This window comes from Nyctereutes procyonoides, unplaced genomic scaffold (assembly GCF_905146905.1).
Source record: "Nyctereutes procyonoides isolate TBG_1078 unplaced genomic scaffold, NYPRO_anot_genome, whole genome shotgun sequence".
NCBI lineage: Eukaryota > Metazoa > Chordata > Mammalia > Carnivora > Canidae > Nyctereutes > Nyctereutes procyonoides.
This window is the reverse complement of record NW_026575131.1, coordinates 41,520,123-41,539,741: the sequence shown is the minus strand read 5'-3', so window position 1 is coordinate 41,539,741 and position 19,619 is coordinate 41,520,123. Positions and strand designations below refer to the sequence as shown.

The 19,619-nt window shown below is 46.6% G+C and overlaps 1 protein-coding gene across 2 annotated transcripts; it reads right to left on the bottom strand.

The window, feature by feature from the left end:
- Nucleotides 1-1,774: 1,774 nt before the first annotated feature.
- Nucleotides 1,775-14,421, bottom strand: ELP6 (elongator acetyltransferase complex subunit 6). Of its 2 annotated transcripts, none has more exons than XM_055344795.1 (7): nucleotides 14,271-14,421; nucleotides 12,532-12,610; nucleotides 10,758-10,828; nucleotides 8,115-8,272; nucleotides 6,534-6,735; nucleotides 4,700-4,846; nucleotides 1,775-3,546 (listed from the first exon to the last, which is right to left on the bottom strand). In XM_055344795.1, the coding sequence occupies exons 1-7, from the start codon at nucleotides 14,322-14,324 to the stop codon at nucleotides 3,418-3,420; spliced, it is 840 nt and encodes a 279-aa protein (XP_055200770.1). In that variant the 5' UTR covers nucleotides 14,325-14,421; the 3' UTR covers nucleotides 1,775-3,417. The 2 variants fall into 2 exon arrangements, with proteins under 2 accessions (XP_055200770.1, XP_055200771.1); XM_055344796.1 differs by having other exon boundaries at nucleotides 8,154-8,272.
- Nucleotides 14,422-19,619: the final 5,198 nt, after the last annotated feature.

Sequence of the window (19,619 nt, the reverse complement as noted above, 5' to 3'; positions counted from 1 at the left end):
TCGAGTCCCACGTCGGGCTCCCGGTGCATGGAGCCTGCTTCTCCCTCTGCCTGTGTCTCTGCCTCTCTCTCTCTCTGTGACTGTCATGAATAAATAAATAAATAAAATTAAAAAAAAAAAAAAAAAAAACAAATATAGGGATCCCTGGGTGGCAGAGTGGTTTGGCGCCTGCCTTTGGCCCAGGGCTCGATCCTGGAGACCAGGGATCGAATCCCACATCGGGCTCCCAGTGCATCGAGCCTGCTTCTCCCTCTGCCTGTGTCTCTGCCTCTCTCTCTGTCTCTCTGTGTGACTATCATAAATAAATAAATAAATAAATAATTTATAAAAAAAAAAATAAAATAAAAACCCAAATATAGAAAAACATACATGAGCAAGTGATAAAATCCATTCCAAAATATTACAAAGAATGGATAAAACAAAGTTGATACCAGATCCTCTTTGATAAATGATTAAGGGTGAAGAATATATTCTCCACACATAAGAATATACAGAGAAAATTATATCCTAGTCCTTAAAGAAATGTCTATTTTCACACAACTCTGCACAACTTTCAAATTAGTAAAAGATAAGTTGTATCCAATGTTGGTGGAGGAAAACTTCTAGATCACTGTTAACTGGCTCCATCATTCTGAAGAACAGTCTGATATGTGAGGGCCAGTCCATGTTTTGTTTTTTAATTAAGTAGGCTCCATGCCCAACATGAGGCTTGAATCCATGACCCAAGATCAAGAGTCACATGCTCTACCAACTGAGCCATCCAGGTGCCCCAATTCATGCTTTAATTCAGAAATTCAACTTCAGGGAGAAAACTAAATTTTCATCATTCCTCACTTTCATAGGCCCCTTCGCCTGCTTTATCTATTTTTTAAAGTTTATTTTTTGGGGGCAACCCTGTTGGGACCCCTCTCACTTCTGAGAGCTTTCTCTGTATCTCTGTTTAATAAACTTCTATCACTTTGCTAAAAAAAAAAAAAAAAAAAAGTTGTTTTTTTTTTTTTTTAGTAATCTCTACACCTATTGTGGGACTCAAACTCACAACCCTGAGATCAAGAGTCTCACGCTCTTCCAATGGAGCTAGCCAGGAGCCCCTTCCCTGTTGTATTTATAGTACTTTACACAGTTTAACTCTACATAGATTACTTTTCAATTTGTTGCAGGCAGGGACCTGCTTTGTCATGGCCATACCCTCAATGCCTACAGCAGCCTGCAATTTAGAAGCTGTACAGTTATTTAAGTGACTGAATTAATGTTCTAAGGAAACAAGTATCTACCCCCACCTCCAAATAGGTTTAATATGTAAAATTTGTAGGGCACCCAGCTGGCTCAGTTGGTAGAGAATGCAACTCTTGATCTCAGGGTTTTGAGTTTGAGCCCCATTTTGGGCATAAAATATTTTTTTTATTTTATAAAAATAAAATCTTTGGCTCAGGGAGTGATCCTGGAGTCCCGGGATGGAGTCCCACATCAGGCTCCCTGCATGGAGAGCCTGCTTCTCCTCCTGCCTGTGTCTCTGCCTCTCTGTGTCTCTCATGAATGTATAAATAAAATCTTTAGGAAAATTAATGAAGGGAGATCCCTGGGTGGCTCAGCTATTTAGAGCCTGTCTTCCACCCAGGGTGTGATCCTGGAGTCCCGGGATCGAGTCCCACATCAAGCTCCCTGCATGGAGCCTGCTTCTCCCTCTGCCTGTGTCTCTGCCTCTCTCTCTGTGTCTCTCGTGAATAAATAAAATCTTAAAAAAAAAAAAAGAAAAGAAAGAAGGAAAAAGAAATGAAATAAAATCTTGAATTTTTTAAATAAAAAAATAAAACGTATAACATAATTTATAACTACCAACTCCAGAACTAAACACTCAAGAGAATAGCTAAGCAAATTAGAATGACACCATAACAGGCTCAATAACCATTAAACATTAAAAACTTAATGAACTCATTGATAAATTAAGTGAAGAAACATAATAGCAACATTCATATCATATAAAAAATGTTTTGTGAGGGGTGCCCGGGTAGCTCAGTCAGTTAAGCATCTGGCTCCAGCTTCGGTCATGATCCCAGGGTCCTGAGATTGAGCCTCGCGTCAGGTTCCCCACTCAGCTTAGAGCCTGCTTCTCCCTCTCTCTCTCTGCTTGTGTTCTGTCAAATAAATAACATAAAATCTTTTTTTTTTTAAGATTTTGTTTATTCATGAGAGACACAGAGAGGGGCAAAGACACAGGCAGAGGGAGAAGCAGGCTCCATGCAGGGAGCCTGATGTGGGACTCAATCCCAGGTCTCCAGGATCACGCCCTGGGCCGAAGGCAGCACCAAACCACTGAGCACCCGGGCGTCCCTCATTAGATCTTAATAACCACTTTCTCAAGTGACTTGTACACATAATTTTCAAATATTCTACCAAGTCTGTGTTATTTTGGGGGAAAAAATGGCTAATGTTACTGGTTATCAGTGGGATAAGTAACACAAGAGTATGACTTGAGGAGTGATGAATTGCTCCCTTTGACAAAAACTAAAAAACATGAAAAGTTAAAATTAAACAATAGATATGAAATTTCCTCAATCCCTGCAGAGCAGTGTTATTTACTTTTAGAATCAGTGTTTTATTTGCATACAACAAAAATGTACCCAGTTTAAGGGAAGGCCCCTGGCGTCCACTCCCGGGTGATCTTGGCTGATGGGCTGTGTGGCATCTCTGGGATGCTAGGGCAAGAGCTCACGTCTGAGGGAGACTGCAAGTTGCCAAGGCCCCATCTTGCCTGGCAGTAAGAACACTCTCTACCCTTCTCACCACAGAAAACCAGGAGGAAGCGAGCCGGTGACCCGAGTGGGGAGCCTCAGAGGCTCAGTCAGCGAGTGAGGACTCCAGAGTCAGGCTCCATTCCCTGCAGCCTGTTCTACAGCCTTGAGACGCTGCCCAGCTTCCTGAAGCTGGTTTTCTGACTGGACTGAAGGGCAAACATCTCTGCAGGATGCAGTAGATGAGACAGTCCACTACGAGGAAGCCATGACATGAGGACTCTCCTCACGGCAGCCATGATTATCCACAGTGTCCCCCCCGGAGGCCTGCCAACTGTCTCCTAGCTGGTACAATCATACCCACTCTGGCTGTGAAAGGCGACAGCAAAAATGGGCGGTTGAGGCTGACGCAGATGTAATGAAAGGCTCCTGGGACCACTTTCACCCTGTTTCAGCCCGTCCCTCTCCACAGAGGCCAGGTTGCAGGTCCTTCTGTGCTTTCTAACAGGGCCCAGGGGAGCGAAGGCATGCCATCACAGCACCCTTCCCCTGCCCCGTGTCACAGTGGGGCTGCCGGTCCAGGCTGAGATGCCACTTCAAAGGTGTACAGGTCCACTGCTGCCAGGTGCTTTATCTTTCACGTCTGAAAACAGTCAAAGGTCACCACGTTTGCTTCTCAATCAGGTCAAAGAATAGCAGGAGACATTCCTTTGGCAAAAAAGGACACACTCTTGTCCTGTATCTTATACTGGTAAGTGAGGCTCCGGTCCCGCTGGGCTGCAGGCTGTGATGGTGTCCTCCAGAGGATCTTCAGCTACGGGGACAAGAGGAATGAAAGGGAAGCAGCCCCCAAGTCCCTGCCTCCTCCACAACCTGCGACCGAGGCCTCCAGAGGTCCCAGTCAGGTGCCATGCAGCCATGGGACCCACTTCTAAAACAAAGCTTCTTACCAGCTAACTACAACTACAGAGATCACTCCCCTTCATTACAGGAGTGACAGCCGCTCATCACAGAAATTGTGAAAGAGAAAGAGAAAGAAAAGTCGCTATCCAGAGAAAAACCACTAAGGTATTCTTATGTGTTCCCTTTTGGTCTTTTTTTCTACGTGTGGTTTTGTTGGCTACACTGATTTTGAAAATCAACTCATTAGAGTCAGTACATTCACTTATTTTATCCTCATCTGTCTCAATGCGAGGCTTGCTAGAATGCTCAGGGGGACTGGCCTCAGAGGCGGCCCAAGCTGCTGGGCAAAACCCTCTCCTCATGCTGTGCACACACACACACCACTGATACGGCTTTCCTGGGCTTGCCCATATTTGTTCTCTGTCCTGTACCTGCCCGTGAATGACTCCGGGCCAAAACTCCCACCCGTGCCTCATGGGTCAAGAGTGGTCAATGTCAAGCTAACCTGGAAGCTGTGACGGAGACTTTGGGGGATGATTCTGAAAGAGAAGGTCCAGAAGGCAGAGAACCATGGCAGCCCTCCGGAGGGCTAGAACCTGACCTCCCTCCCAAGGCAGGACCCTTGGCTTCTGCCTGAGTTCTCAAACATTCTGGTCAGAGGCAACAGAGGGGGTGACAGCCACCCCGGCTATGGGTATGGTTCCCCCCAGATTTGTGTTTTAAAAGAAGCAGCACTAACTTCTTATTCATAGCCTGCTGAGGTCCTGCAGAAGCATCCTTCCATTCTGACAGCAGGGTCCCAGCATTCTGCTCTAGATGGCCGTCTCCTTTTTAGAGAGTTCCGCTTTGGTCGCATATGGGGTCACCATGGAAAACATGTACTAGTACCTGAGGCTAGTGCCCTCGGGAGCAGACTCTGCCTTGCATTCACACAACTCCTGAGGCTGCCCTAGCACCTGAAGGAACACCCCAACCAGACAACCCCTGGGGCCCGACACGATCCCACGTACAGTCTCGGCTCAGGTGCAGGGTGAGGAGCTGATGCCCAGTGAGCCCCTGTGTACCTGTCCATGCACGTCCCTGCAGAAGCCAGTAGCCAGACCCTCGGCCCTCAGAATCAGGTGGCTCTGGTGACTAAGGCCATTCAAAAGGATGTCGTTCTCCTCGTCCTCAGCGTCTCCACTGTCGTGTACCAGGGCCACTATGTTTCCCTACAACAGAGAAATCAAGATGCAAATTCAATCCCCCCAGCAGGGCCATCAAGGGAGCACTGGGCCTGCAGCATCTTCACTCCCCTGCATGTCTTTACCCAGATCAGCCTCCATGCTGCTGCTGCTACTGCTGCAATCATCCCCTCCGTGGGAAGGACCATTGCCTGCGCTCCAGGTCCCTAATTCCAGCCTCACCAGCACATCCAACCTACACTGCCAGCTCAATCCCTCTTAAAACAGGCTTGGCTGCCAAGTCCTGGTCATCTGGTCAGCTGCTCCTGAGTGCTCGGCATGAGCCAGACCCCGCAGCACGGAGAAGAGGGGATTGGTGTGGGCCCCAGAGATAATACGGGACATGAGCTAGGAGAAAGGGGAGGAGGGGCTGAGTGAACACAGGGAAGAGGCATCCCATCTGGCCCAGAGAGAGTCAAGGAGGTGGGCACACATGAGCCAAGTCAACAGGGCCAGTAGGAGTTAACCAACCAGAACTGGAGGGAAGGCCGAGCTGTTGAAGGGGATACCCTGAATAGTAGTAAGTCCTTTCAAAGGAAGACTGTCCAGTTGTTAAAAAGAATGTGGCAGATCTGTGTGTTGTTTCAGGCAAAGGACGCCAAAATATACTATGTTATGAAATGGCATGGCAGTGACATGAAAAATGCAGAGACACAAACATACGTAAAACAGGTTCACAATTGCACAGTCTCTCTCGAAGAATATACATGTTGGGAAAGAGACAATTACTTTTTACTAAAGTCCTCCTCACACTCTTTACTTTTTTAACTATAAGAAACATTTTTACAAAACAAGGGTGGCAGTGGGTCACAAAGCAAGTTAAGCTGCAGGCACTGTGCCTGCCTCAGTGTTGCTGCTCAAGCCATCCACGACTGTTCCATTCCCTCTTCCTCCCATTCTCTCCATGTCACCTGGCTCCCAGCCCTGTGATTATGGCCATACGGCCCTGGAAGTTCTCCTGAACCCAACTGTCAGGCAAGTCTTTGCACACAGGAGGTGCTCAACACGTATCGCTGGGTATATGCACCCCTGGCTGACTCCACTAGTTCATCCCAGCTGCTGCCCAGCACCCCAGCCTGACCACATGGGGCACCACCACATGCTGAAGAGTGGTCACTGTGGGCCAGATGCCGTGCGGATGTGTTGCAAGCTGCATGTCACTAAACTCTTACAGTTGGGTTCCTGTGAGGCAAGCACAACAGCCATTCCAGTTTTATAGGTGGGTCTACCACCATTGTTTAACTCTCTGTTTTAGCAAAATGCCCATTTCTACCACATAATTTGACAATAAAGGTTATGTCCTATACTTGCATCGCATCTCACAATTTTTTTTAAAGCAGTTTAGATCTCAACTGATCAAAACACAGGCAGAGTGATAATGACTTATCCCAAAACATAAGGGAGTGTGTGCAGAGCTAGGACTGGTACAGTACCACACACGACTGGCCACATTCAAGACAGTACTGGTCAACCTTTTAATTTTAAGGGCTTTATTTTCTTGCAGTGGCAAGTAGGGGAGTGGAGAATGGGAGACCAAAAGATTTTGGGCCTACCAGAATAAACCCAAACCCTCACGCAAATAAACAAGAAAGATCACTGCAAGCCAGGGAGGTATGGACCCCTCTGGGCCCATGGAGGCCACAAGCAGGAGCACAGAGAGCAAGCCAATCCATACCTTTTGTTCCCAGCACACAGCAGCTCTGCAGTAGTGAATGAAGTCCAACACAGCCACCGCCCCCATGCCCAGGCTCAGCAGCACACTGAGGTCATCCACCAGCAGCACCGGGCACCTCCACGCAGCCTGCCCATCGTCCGCGGGCTTCAGAGCCTCTCGTACAAACTCATACAGGGGCTGCAGGTTCCCAGCATCAGCCTCCCTGGAACATCAGGCAAGGATCACTCTCTACAAATGTTTATCTGGGACCAAGCAACACCACAGGAAAAGGGCGGGGCAGAGGAGGGGGAAGGCAAAGAACTGGATCACAGTCCTCAGCCAAAGGGGCTCCTGATCTGGTTGGAAAGAAAAAGGAATGCATGCATACATGAGCAAACTGCACTTCAAACACTCCTTGAGGCCTACGAGGTACAAAGCACTGTGCTAGAAACTGGGGGACACAAAAGCAGTCAGTCTCCTGGATTCTCAAGTAACACCACACAGCCCCTCTCTGAGGGAGAGCCTCAGATCTTAGGGCATCAGAAGATTAACCTGGATTGGGCCGGCAGGAGAAGCCTTCCCGGGAGGTCATAATGTGTACAAAAAGCTAAACAGCAATTCATGTGACCTGTCGGTGACAGGCCAAGGTCTGAGGCTGTTTGTGTACCTAACAGATTCTACCTATTTCTGAACAAGATGGCCCAGCTACCTCCGCCTCCCCAGTGACTACCCCTGGCAGTCACTTCCCAGCAAAAGAGGCTCAGAAAGCACCAGAGTACAGGGCCTAGGCACAGGCCCACACTCCACATCCGAGCACCGCTAACAGCGAAGACAACCCCCACAACCTGGGGGTGAGGTATAACCAGGCCCATCATTCAGACAAAGACACCCAGATTCAGAAACAGAATAGGCTGTATGTGAGATCACACAAAGTCAGGGCACAAGACCTTCTGACTCTACATGGCCTTCAGGCTGCTGCATAAGGCTGAGTCTAAGAGAGGGGGCGGTGGGGAGACTTCCCATATGGACTCCTTTGTGGTGGAGGAAGAACAGCAGCCAGGTGAGGAGTATGCACAGAGCTATGTTTGTGGCTGACACTCTTCAAGGACAAGAAACAGGAAAACCAATCTCAAAATAGCAAACCCAGGGGTCAACAAACTTGTTCTTAAAGGGCAACAGTAGTATTTTGGGCTTGTGGGCCATATGGTCTCTGTCTCAACTACCCAACTGTGCTGGTTGGAGTGCTAGAGAGCCAGGGACAATATGCAAATATGTGAATGCAGCTATTCCAATAAAGCTTTATTTACAAAAGCAGGTAGCTGGCCCATGGCCCATACTGTTGAGCCCTGTATCAAGCCAAAAACAGAATAAAAGTGTGTGCTAGGGTTCTGAGCCAGGGTTGAGAAAAACATACTCTTCTGCTATACTCCCAGCAAATAATGTTTTCCGTAGCATCTGGGTCAGCCATATAGAGCCATACAAAGCCAAGGGCTTTCTGATAAAGCTGCAAAACCAGGGAAGTGTCTGCCAACTGAAGCCAGCTGCGTCCCCAACATAGTTGGGGGAAGAATCACATGGCAAGCCCGGTATGGGCCCACCTACCAGGTGTGCACTTCTGAGCAGGGCTGCAGGCTGGCTGACCTGAGGAACTGCAGAGGGTGTGGCTCCGCCTGAGCCCGGAAGAAGACATCCACGGAAGACTTGAGACCCTCCAGGAACACAAGCTGCCCACATTCCCGTGCTGCAGTCAGGCTGACACCCTAAACAACACAGAGGAGAGTGAATCACCATGTCCCGCAGGTGATTGTAGAGGTCAGACTCCAGCTCACAAAACAGGACAGGACACACTCTAAACCCTGCAAATGTGCACCTGTCCACCTTCGGATGGGGCCTATGACTTCTTTCCACTGGATGTTCCCAACTCACAATCCCCACTGTGCTCAGGTGTGCTTTTACATTTGTCACTTGACAAAAAAAAACTGACACCTTGCTCACATGTTCATTTTCATGACCGCTGAATACTTGCTTTTAATTTGCAATAGTGTCATAAAGCTTCCTTTTTAAGTGTACGTATTTAAACGTTATGTACATTTAGACACAGTAATAATGACAACAAAACAGTGGGAGAATGGCCAAGGTCTGAAAAATGCTGTTGCAGAAGGGCCAGATCTTGGCTTTGAATTTCACAAACCCTCTTGTGTGCCCATCAGTGGCACAGGACCTCAGACCTGCTCTGAGGCTTTCAATAACATAACTCATAGATCATAACTGCCAAACTGCCTGTATTACACGAAGATCTTATCACCAGCAAGTTCTTGTTTTCTTTCCTCTTCTCTGAGGAGGCACTCTCATGAGAGCTAAGCAAAATGAATTCTTGATGCACTAGTTCAGAGGTGGGCAAAGTTTCTCTGCAAAGGGCAAGACAGGCTTTGCAGGCCATACAGTCTATGCTGTAATTAACTCAATTCGGTAGAGTGACAGCAGCCGCACACAATTCATACACAAATGGATATGGCTATGGTTTGTCAACCCCTGCTCTAGACTTTTTTTTTAAGTTTTTTTATTTTTAAAATTATCTCTACCTCCAACATAGGGCTCGGGCTCAAACTCATGACCCCAAGATTAAGAATCACATGCTCTTTGGACTGAGCCAGCCAGGTGCCCCTAGACTAGAACTTAATATGGCTCTTCATGAACTACCCGATTAAGAAGCTCTTGTGTCACTCGATTAAAAAGGCAGATCCCTGAGTGCCACTCTACAACTCCAGAACCAGAAGCTTTGCAGGCAGGGCCCAGGAATCTGCATTTCGACAAAGATGGATACAATTTAAATATGCAACCCAGGGCAGCCCGGGTGGCTCAGCGGTTTAGTGCCACCTTCAGCCCAGGGCCTGATCCTGGAGACCCAGGATTGAGTCCCACGTCGGGCTCCCTGCCTAAAGCCTGATTCTTCCTCTGCCAGTGTCTCTGCCTCTCTCTCTCTCTCTCTCATGAATAAATAAAATCTTTAAAAAAAAAAAAAATATATATATATATATATATGCAACCCAGCTGCTCAATCTGTGCAAAAACAGACTAGGCTCCTCATGCCCCTAAACCAAGTTTCAATTGCTCATTCACACTCCAGTGTCCTCCACTATGCAGCACCATTAGCTCCACAGCCACCCCTGGTAGCCAGAAAGACTCCTATTTATTACCTTTGCTCTTGCTCGTTACCATGCTACTAATGGCAGTTCAATAACACACCAAGAGTGTGGAGGCTCACACTCTAGCCCTTCACCTGCCCAGTACTGTGCACGCCATTCCTGCTGTGTTGATAATAATGATTCAAAGGTGAGAGGAAAGTAGCCAATCTGGACATGAGTGTACACAGATTTCTCATCTAGAAACACAGATACCAGAGTCACAGAGACACACTTCACAGACGTGGAATGTAATGTGTGTTCTTGACATGACCGTTCTCCCTGAGCTCAAGCTCTGACCTCTAACACAGGAATTTCCTCCTTTTTTGCAAAGGATGGGAAAGGGTCTACCCTCCTCTCATCCTCTCATGTGTTTCTCCCCATCAGAGTGACATTAGGCAAAGACATGGCCCAGTAAGAACACTGGCATTTCAATGATCACTCCTAATGTGTGGCCTGTTTCTTTCCCTAAGGCTGGCCTATTAAAAACAAAACAAGACCAAAAAACAAAAACAAAAACAAAAACAAAAAACAAAACAGTAAGTCCCCCTGGTCATAGGTCATGGGTGATGGCCTAGGCTAAGCCGGAAGGTTCAACACCCTCTTGGCCATCTTATTCTTGCCCACCTGCATCTGACAAGATGAAGGGCAGACAAATATGAAGTAAGGAACAAGTGACAAAAGCAGCTCCCCCCACATTTGGGTCCTAAGCCCTAAACTTAGGGAGACAGTAGGAGGCATTCAACTTGGTGGAAGACCAAGCTGTGATCTCCAACTCAGGAGGACTGAGATTAAAGCGCACACTGAGGAGAAAATCTTAACTGGTCCAGAGTCAGTACAGCTGCATTTGATTAATTAACAACAGATCTGGTTCTATAAATTCTAAATTAATAAAACAGGTAGACATGCTGCCTTAGCCCTTCAGATAAGGGGTTCAGCACTCCTCAGTGGCTCTCCTGCTAAGTTCTCTACAATCCAAACACAGGAGCCTAGCCTTGGCCCCACTCACACCTGCATGACCCACATACTCAGAGACTGCACTGAGGAGGTCTTCAATATTTACCAACTTCTGTCCCACGATATTGTAGTGACTGAAGGACTGGATGAGTGCCACAAAACAGACTTTACAGTTAGCTAGAAAACAAAACAGATTTTTGATGAAGTCTTTGCTTATAATCAGTCTCATAGAATCCATACTTCTGGAAACAAAAGCATTGAGGCAGGTCTAGACAGATGCAAGGGGCCTTGCAACCTGACACAACCAATCTGATCTTAAGATGCACTTTTTTCTTATATAATAATTATATCTTATTTCATTGACCCTAAGATGTACTTCTGTTACGTGTATTGCTAGATATTGTACTTTGTTCTACTGTAAATAAATTGTGGTTTTTTAAAAGTACTTTTTGGGCAGCCCCGGTGGCACAGCGGTTTAGTGCCGCCTGCAGCCCGGGGCGTGATCCTGGAGACCCTGGATCGAGTCCCGCGTCGGGCTCTCTGCATGGAGCCTGCTTCTCCCTCTGCCTGTGTCTCTGCCTCTCTCTCTCTCTCTCTCTCTGTGTGTGTCTCTATGAATAAATAAATAAAATCTTTAAAAAAATAAAAAATAGGGATCCCTGGGTGGCGCAGCGGTTTGGCGCCTGCCTTTGGCCCAGGGCGCGATCCTGGAGACCCGGGATCGAATCCCACATCGGGCTCCCGGTGCATGGCGCCTGCTTCTCCCTCTGCCTGTGTCTCTGCCTCTCTCTCTCTCTCTCTCTCTCTGACTATCATAAATAAATAAATAATTAAAAAAAAGAAATAAAAAAATAAAAATATTTTTCTGTTTGGTGTTGATGTACTAAAATACAGTTGATTTGTTTTTATTTTTATTTTTTATTTATTTATGATAGTCACAGAGGGAGAGAGAGAGAGGCAGAGACACAGGCAGAGGGAGAAGCAGGCTCCATGCACCGGGAGCCCGACGTGGGATTCGATCCCGGGTCTCCGGGATCGCGCCCTGGGCCAAAGGCAGGCGCCAAACCGCTGCGCCACCCAGGGATCCCCAGCTGATTTTTTTTAAAACTGGTCTTACATCCAAAAAGTTATGAGAGGAGCAGAAAGAAGTTCTAGCTACCTTACTGAACATAATTATTCTAACAATTTATCCACAGATTCTCTTGCTCTTTCAGTGCTGACAATAACATCACCTGGAAAAGAAAACTTTCAGAGCTATGGATTTTTATGACTAAGAGTGCCAACTCTACCCTCTATCCTGACCTGGCTCAGTAGGGGCTCAAGGAGAATCAGTTGATAAAGGAGTCTTTTTTTCATTTCGGCTGTTTTCTTCTTATTATCTACTTCCATATATAAATTACAGTGGCTCTTCAGTTTTCCTTTTCCTATGTTCTTTAGAAACCATCTCAAGATAAACAAGGAATGAGGAGCAACTAAATCAGGAGGCCACATAAGAGTTTCAGTGAGACAGTGTCCACACACTGGTAGAGAAGGGAAACTAGGACATGGATACAGAGAGTATATATCACCCTTTGGGAGGGATGGGCAGGGAACAAGACAGTCAAGTAACCTGTTACCCAAACATCAAACCCCTGGTTGGTTAATACTATTCCCATTGCAGGGGATCCCTGGGTGGCTCAGTGGTTTAGCGCCTTCGGCCCGGGGCCTGATCCTGGAGTCCCGCATCGGGCTCCCTGCATGGAACCTGCTTCTCCCTCTGCCTGCGTCTCTGCCTCTCTCTCTGTCTCTCATAAATAAATAAATAAAATCTTTTTAAAAAAATACTATTCCCATTGCCTTTTGCCTTAGGTTTCTTTTTACAGCATCAATGAGTCTTATACCTTTGAGGTAGAAGGAGAGAAAGTGGTGCACAAGGAAGCTGCCATCTGTCTTAGCATCACAGAGTAGAGTCAGTTTCCCCTACAAGAACACAAAAAGGTGAATTAGACTCCCTGGAAAGGGGTCAGTATCTACACACACAGACACAGACACACGGATTACCAAAAAGAAGAAAATAAGTCAAAACTCTGGAAAAAACAACAATTAAAGTGATTGCTATTAAGTCACTTACAAGCAGCAAGCCTATCTCAGCTTCCAGTTTCCCAAGACAAAGAATAAAATGCCTCTCTTCCTCATTCACTTTGGTAACTCAGGGATAAGTCTTGGGAGAACTAGATCCTGAACAAAAGAAGTTTTTACCATCAGAATCCAACAAAAATCACAGTCTGCCAAGATTGGAATAGACCTTCAAAAAAACTAATCTGATCCAACTTCTTTCCTATTTCTAATTCTGATACCAACTCTGTCTAACAGAGTGGGGGAGAAGGGAGTGGCAGTAGTTGACAGAGACCTCCAGTGACAAGGTTCTCACCCCAATGGCCCTGGACACTGCTTCAGGCAGAGCTCTAATCATGCAAAGTCCTGGAAAGACCCCTAGAGATGGTCTCCACAGTGGCTGGCTGCCCTGCTCTTGCCATCTCCAGTTCCTTGGCAGTGATAGGGGAGGTCGGGATCAAGTGGTACCAGATAACACTTCCATGTTCTGACTTTTTTTCACTTCTAGAACATGAAAGATTGCACTATCAGAACTTGAGGGTCATCTCCAGTGCCGTCATTTCCTTGTGCCCACTCTGATCCTCCATTACTTCACTACTCTGGCCCTGGGGTGAGCACTTTGGAGGTGCCAGTACTAACTAGCAAGGTCGCCAGTGCCACCTGCTGGCTTGGGGAACTGAAATCCACAGGGTCTATTAAAAACTGTAATTTGCCTATTAAAGAGGCCTGACTGGGGGCAGCCCGGTGGCTCAGATGTTTAGCACTGCCTTCAGCCCAGGGTGTGATCCTGGAGACCCGGGATCAAGTCCCATGTCAGGCTCCCTGCATGGAGCCTGCTTCTCCCTCTGCCTGTGTCTGCCTCTGTGCATGTGTGTCTCACGAATAAATACATAAAATCTTAAAAAAAAAAAAAAAAAAAAAAAGGCCTGACTGGTACACGTGGTGTCTTAGCTGCCTGGAGGAGCTTGCCATTTCCTTAGGAAGACAAAGGTTATAAAATAAACCAGGTTAAGTTCCTGGGAGAAGTAACACCCCAGGTTTAAAATGTGAAAAATCTCGGGATGCCCCGGACTGCGGGAAGGAGGGTGGAGAAAACAAAGTGGCGAAGCTGTTGTGCCCAAGGCCGACCTGATCCAAGCCGACGTTGACCGAGAGCAATTTGGAAGAGCACCATTCAAGACCACGAAGAGGAAGAGGAGGAAGAGTGTTCACTCCCGACCCTCAGGCAACCTGCTCTGGGCGCCGGGACGCCCACCCCAGGGAGGACGCACAGGGCACCCCAGTACACGTCTGGGAACGTAAGCCAATGCACAGTCGACCGTTTCCCGGGCACTTTCGAGAGTATGCGGGGCCAGCGCCGAGCCCAGTTCCCGGGGCGGCCCTTCCCGGGACTACAATTCCCAGGCGCCCCCCGTGCCCACCGACGTCGCGTCTTTCCCACGGTACACATGTGCTTCATCCGGGGATGTGGTCTTCCGCCACGCTCCGGGACCCGCCCCCCCCTTCCCACCGCGCGACGTCCTACCTGCTCCGCCCTGTCAGGGGTGGTGTCGAGAAGGTTATTGAGTTCCGGGAACATTCCGGGCTGCGGGCACTAGCGTCCCGAAGCGGGAGCCGGGTCGGCGGCGGGGACCACGGAGATCGAGGAGCTACACGCCACTCGAGCCCGCGCGGGGGAAGCGCGCACGCGCAACGCCACTTCCAGGCGCCGCCGCAGCCAATCAGGAGCGAGAGCGCGCATCCGGCGGGCGTGGTAGCGGGCGCTGGTCCTGCAGCGCCCTCTTCCGGGGTCCGCCGCGCGGGAGGCCTCGCGGTGGCCCTCAAAGCCCCGCAGGGCAGGTCTCCTCCGCGATCTCTTGGCCTTGTCCTCTCCGCGGCCCCGGGCCTCCACACGTGCCTGTCGAGCTCCTACTGTGTGTCCCCCACCGCTCGGAGCTCGGGCTGCTTTGCGAGCGAGATGGGTGAGGACGCCCGCCCTTGCTCGCCCTTGCTCGCCAAGCAGAAAACGAACGCAATATGCACGGAATTGCGTATAGAAAAGTTCTTGGAAAAAAGCAAAAGCAGGATAAGGGAGTAACGGTGGGGTAGGGGTAGGTTCGGAATTAAAGAGGTTGTCGGGGTAGGAACACTATGAAAATGTGATTGGAACACACCTGGCGTGCCCCTACTCAGGACTTGTGCACCAACCATGCCTCCTTCCTAGAATTCGGTTTTCCCAAATACTCAGAAGATTTTTTAAAATCTCCCACTTTTTTTTGAGATCTTCAGATGTCGCTAACCAAGGCCTTTCTGTACCTTCCTGTTTAAATTACAACTGCCTGGGGATCCCTGGGTGGCCCAGTGGTTGAGCGCCTGCCTTCAGCCCAGGCCCTGATCCTGGAGTCCCGGGATCGAGTCCCACGTCGGGCTCCCTGCATGGAGCCTGCTTCTCCCTCTGCCTCTCTCTCTCTCTCTCTCCCTGTGTCTCTCATGAATGAATAAATAAATTTTAAAATATATAAAAAAATAATAAATTGCAACTGCCTTTTCTCCAACACAGGCTTTTCCCCTACTTTTCTTTTTCCATAACATTTATATCTAGCTCACTATATATAGTTCTGTTGTAGCCCAATGAGCCTCAGAGCACCGGAGAGAAGCCTGTAATTCAACAAAATAGAGTTTACTTACTCAATGGAATGAGGGAGGTAGCATACCAATAGAGTCCGGGGGGCCTGTCACCAAACAAAGGAAAGGGAGTTATTTTAGGATTTGGCAAAGGATGGCTTTCAGGTAAAATTTACATGAAGTAGCGTTTTGTTGATAGGCTGGAAACAGCACAGCTGTGTGTCAGGAGTCACTATCTGGCCCGGACTGTAAAATGGACCAAGGTTTCCAGTGCATATCGCGAGGTTAAGATAGATGTGGAATGGGGAGGTGGTTTGAGGATGGGTAAAATAGATAAAGGTAAGAGTACACTTTTTTTTCCGCATTAAAACACTCATAATTGAAATATTTTTAATTTTATGTACGATGAGTTGGGGTCAAGGTAGGTATCTTGGATGACCCAGTCAAGGAAGTTCACTTAATCAAACTTAATGAAACCTATATCCTTCGCATATTGATGGAACACTGACAGCAAAAATTGAGGCTGTATTTCTGGATCAGACCTTACTGGTTTGAGCAAGCAAGAACCCTGGCCGTCTATCCTCAGGTGGCTCCAGTAGAGCTGCTACTGACCCAGGTTGCTCTCTCGGATGCAACAAGGCAAAAAGAGGAGCACCCTGATGAGCACTGAGAAATGTATGGAATTGTTGAATCATTATATTGTACACCTGAAACTATTATAATATTCTAGGTTTATGCTTCAATAAAAATAAATTTTTTAAAAGATTTTATTTATTCATGAGAGAGGCACAGAGAGAGGCAGAGATATAGGCAGAGGGATAAGCAGGCTCTTTAAGGGGAGCCTGATGTGGGACTCGATGCCAGGACCTCAGGAAAACGACCTGAGCCAAAGGCAGACATTCAACCACTGAGCCACTCAGGTACCCCCAAAAAAGTGTGTGTATGTGTTTTTTAGGATACATATTAAGTAGTCATTCACTTACTTGAAAATCCCCACCTGGGCTGGAAATCGAGGCTGCTTCTCTGTGTCAAAATTACTTAGATCCTCCAGCCAAGAATGGGATGTTACACGCTTACTGATATGCAAGAAAGAGAAAAGCAGCCCCTGGCATCCAGGAGCTGGCCTGTCACAACTAGTTCTTGGTGTTGTCCTGTTGAGCATAAACAATTTCACAAAACATCAATATCAAACTGATTATGATGGATCAGGACAAAACAAGTCCACTCCATAGTTACGCTAAACAAGAAACAGGAATATTGTCCAAGCCAGACTACCACATATCCCCTCTCCCAGCTAATGGACTACTGCTTCTTTACCATCACAGCTTTAGCCTCACTCTTGTCAGCCCTCCCTGTAGAGGAAGTTTATTAAGATACTTGATCATGGAATTAACCCTTCTTTCTGACAGCATCCAATCCCAAACCCTCCTCCCAATCACCTAACAAGCCCAAATCCTATAATGATGTTCTAATACTCTTTAAAAAAATTTTTCTGGGCAGCCCAGGTGGCTCAAAGGTTTAGCGCCACCTTCAGCCCAGGGCCTGATCCTGGAGACTCAGGATCCAGTCCCACATCAGGCTCCCTGCATGGAGCCTGCTTCTCCCTCTGCCTGTGTCTCTGCCTCTCTCTCTCTCTCTCTCTCTCTCTCTCTCTCTCTCTCTGTCTCTCATGAATAAATAAAAACTTAAAAATTTTTTTAAGTTTTTATTTATTTATTTGAGGGAGAAAGAGAGAGTGTGTGCACAAGTGGGTGTGGGGGGGATGCAGAGAGAAGAAGCAGACTCCCTGCTGAACAGGGAACCAGATTCTGGTCTTAATTCCAGGATGCTGGGTCATGACCTGAGCTGAAGGCAGATGCTAAACTGACTGAGCCACCCAGGGGTCCCTGTTCTAACACTGTTAATGATACATGCCATGATTTCCTATGGTGTGCATTCTCTATCAGAGCAATGAATAATAAACCCTATTTTTCAATAATAGATAAATTCCTGGTGGTTGTTGCCTGGAAAGAATTGACAGACAGGATTTCAAACAGTTTCAATCTCAGAAACTTTAGAAAACAGTTTCTTGGTAAGAAAGCAGGAATCACTCAAAGAAATGGATTACCGTCAGAGTATAGCTGCAGTGTGTCCTTGAGAGAAATACTGTTTCAGCTGGCTTTATCTGTGTTGATGAACAGCCAGACAACTTTTTACAATCTGAGCTAATTGTTCCTTTCTTGATGTCCTTATTTGAATCTTCACACTAGAAGGCAGAAGAGCTGGGGGTTTTGTCTCCCTTATTCATTCTCATTTCTCAGTGCTTGCTATGTGCTCATTTTAAAGGAATAGATGTTTGTATTTTTCTATAATGGTGGGCTGTCTTTTCATTTACTTGATGGTGTCCTTTGAAGCAAAGAAGTTTTTAGCTTCAGTGAAATCCAATTTATCTTCTTTCCTTGTTTGCTTGGGCTTTTGGTGTCATTTAAGAATCCATTGCAACATCCAACGTCATGAATATTTACCCTTGTGTTGTCTTCTAAGAATTTTATAGGTTTAGCTCTTGCAGTTAGGTCATTGATCTGTTTTGAGTTCATTTTTGTACATGGTGTGAGGTAAGGATCCCTTCAGCTTGTATCCTGGTAGGGCCTGTGTTGAATCTGTAGATCAATTTGAAGAGTATTGCCATCTTAACAATCTTAGGTTTTCCAGTTCGTGTACATTGGATAATATTTTTACATCTACTTGGATCTTTAATTTCCTTCAACAATGTTATTTAGCTTTTGGAATGTAAGTTTTGCACTTTGGTTAGATTTACTCCCATGTCTTTTTTTCTTTGTTGTGCTATAGTGAATGGAATTTTTTCTTCTATCAGCTTTCATGATGTTCATTGCAAATGTGTAAAAACTACAAATGGGGCACCTGGGTGGCTCAGTTGGTTGGGCTTCTGCATTTAGTTCGGGTCATGAGTCCAGAGTCCTGGGATCAAGCCCCATGTTGGGCTCCTTGCTCAGTGGGGAGCCTGCTTCTCCTTCTCCCTCTGCCACTCCCCCTTGCTTGTTCTCACTTTCTCTCTCTCTGTGTCAAATAAATAGATAAAATCTTTTTAAAAATGCAATTAATTACACATATTCAGTTGGTATAATGCAACCTTGCTGAACTTTCTATTCTAGGGTTTTTTTTTTAGTGGGTTCTTTTGGATTTTCTGTATATAAGATCTTGTCCTCTACAGATATAGTTTTACTTCATCCTTTCTGATCTTGAGGCCTCTTATTTGATTTTCTTGCCTAAATGCCCTAGATAGAACCTCCAGTATGATGTAGAATAGGAGAGGTGAGGGCAGACATCCTTGTTTTGTTCCTTCTCTGAGTAAGAAAGCATCCAATCTTTCACCTTGGAGTATGATGTTAACCTGGGTTTTTCCATGGATGCCCTATATCAGGTTGAGAAAGTTCCTTTCTATTCCCAGCATAGTCCTTTTATTCTTTGTGATGCTTCTTTCCCCAGTCCTAGGCAGTTCCTCACCTGCTTCAGAATACTTGAGTGTGACCCTCTGTAGATCTTGAGGATCTTTCTCTGTGCAACTCTCTCATTGCTGGTACTCTGTCCTGTCTATGAACTCAGGCAGCCTCAGTCTCCCCAGGCTCTTAACTCCATTTTTTCAACTCAGAGAGTATTCATCTTAGTTCCTCCTCCCGGTCTGAAAACAAGGCAGTCAGCTAGGAAAATCACAGGGCTCACCTTGTTCTTTGCCCATTTCTCGAAGATCACTGTCCTTTGTTGTCTGATGTCCAATGTCTTTCATGTTGTTGTTGCATATATTTGTATACCTCATCTTTTCCTTTTTGTGGGTTTTTTTTTTAAAGATTTTATTTATCTATTCATGAGAGACACACAGAGAGAGTGACAGGCAGAGACACAGGCAGAAGGAGAAGCGGGCTCCATGCAAGGAGCCTCACGTGGGACTCGATTCTAGGTCTCCAGGATCCCCCGGGCTGCCCTGTTCTGGGTTTTTTTTTTTTTTTTAGGCAAGAAAATAAATCTAGTCCTTTCTACTCCACTTTGGATAAAAGTAGAAGTCTGTGAATTATCTAAATGAACCAGAATTTGGCAAACTTTTTCCTTTTTTTTTTTTTTGAGCTTGTTGAGTTTTCTTTTTTTTTAAATATTTTTAAAATTCATTTATTCGTGAGAGACAGAGAGAGAGGCAGAGACATATTCAGAGGGAGAAACAAACTCCCTGCAGGGAGCCCAATGTGGGACTTGATCCCGGAACTCCAGGATTACGCCT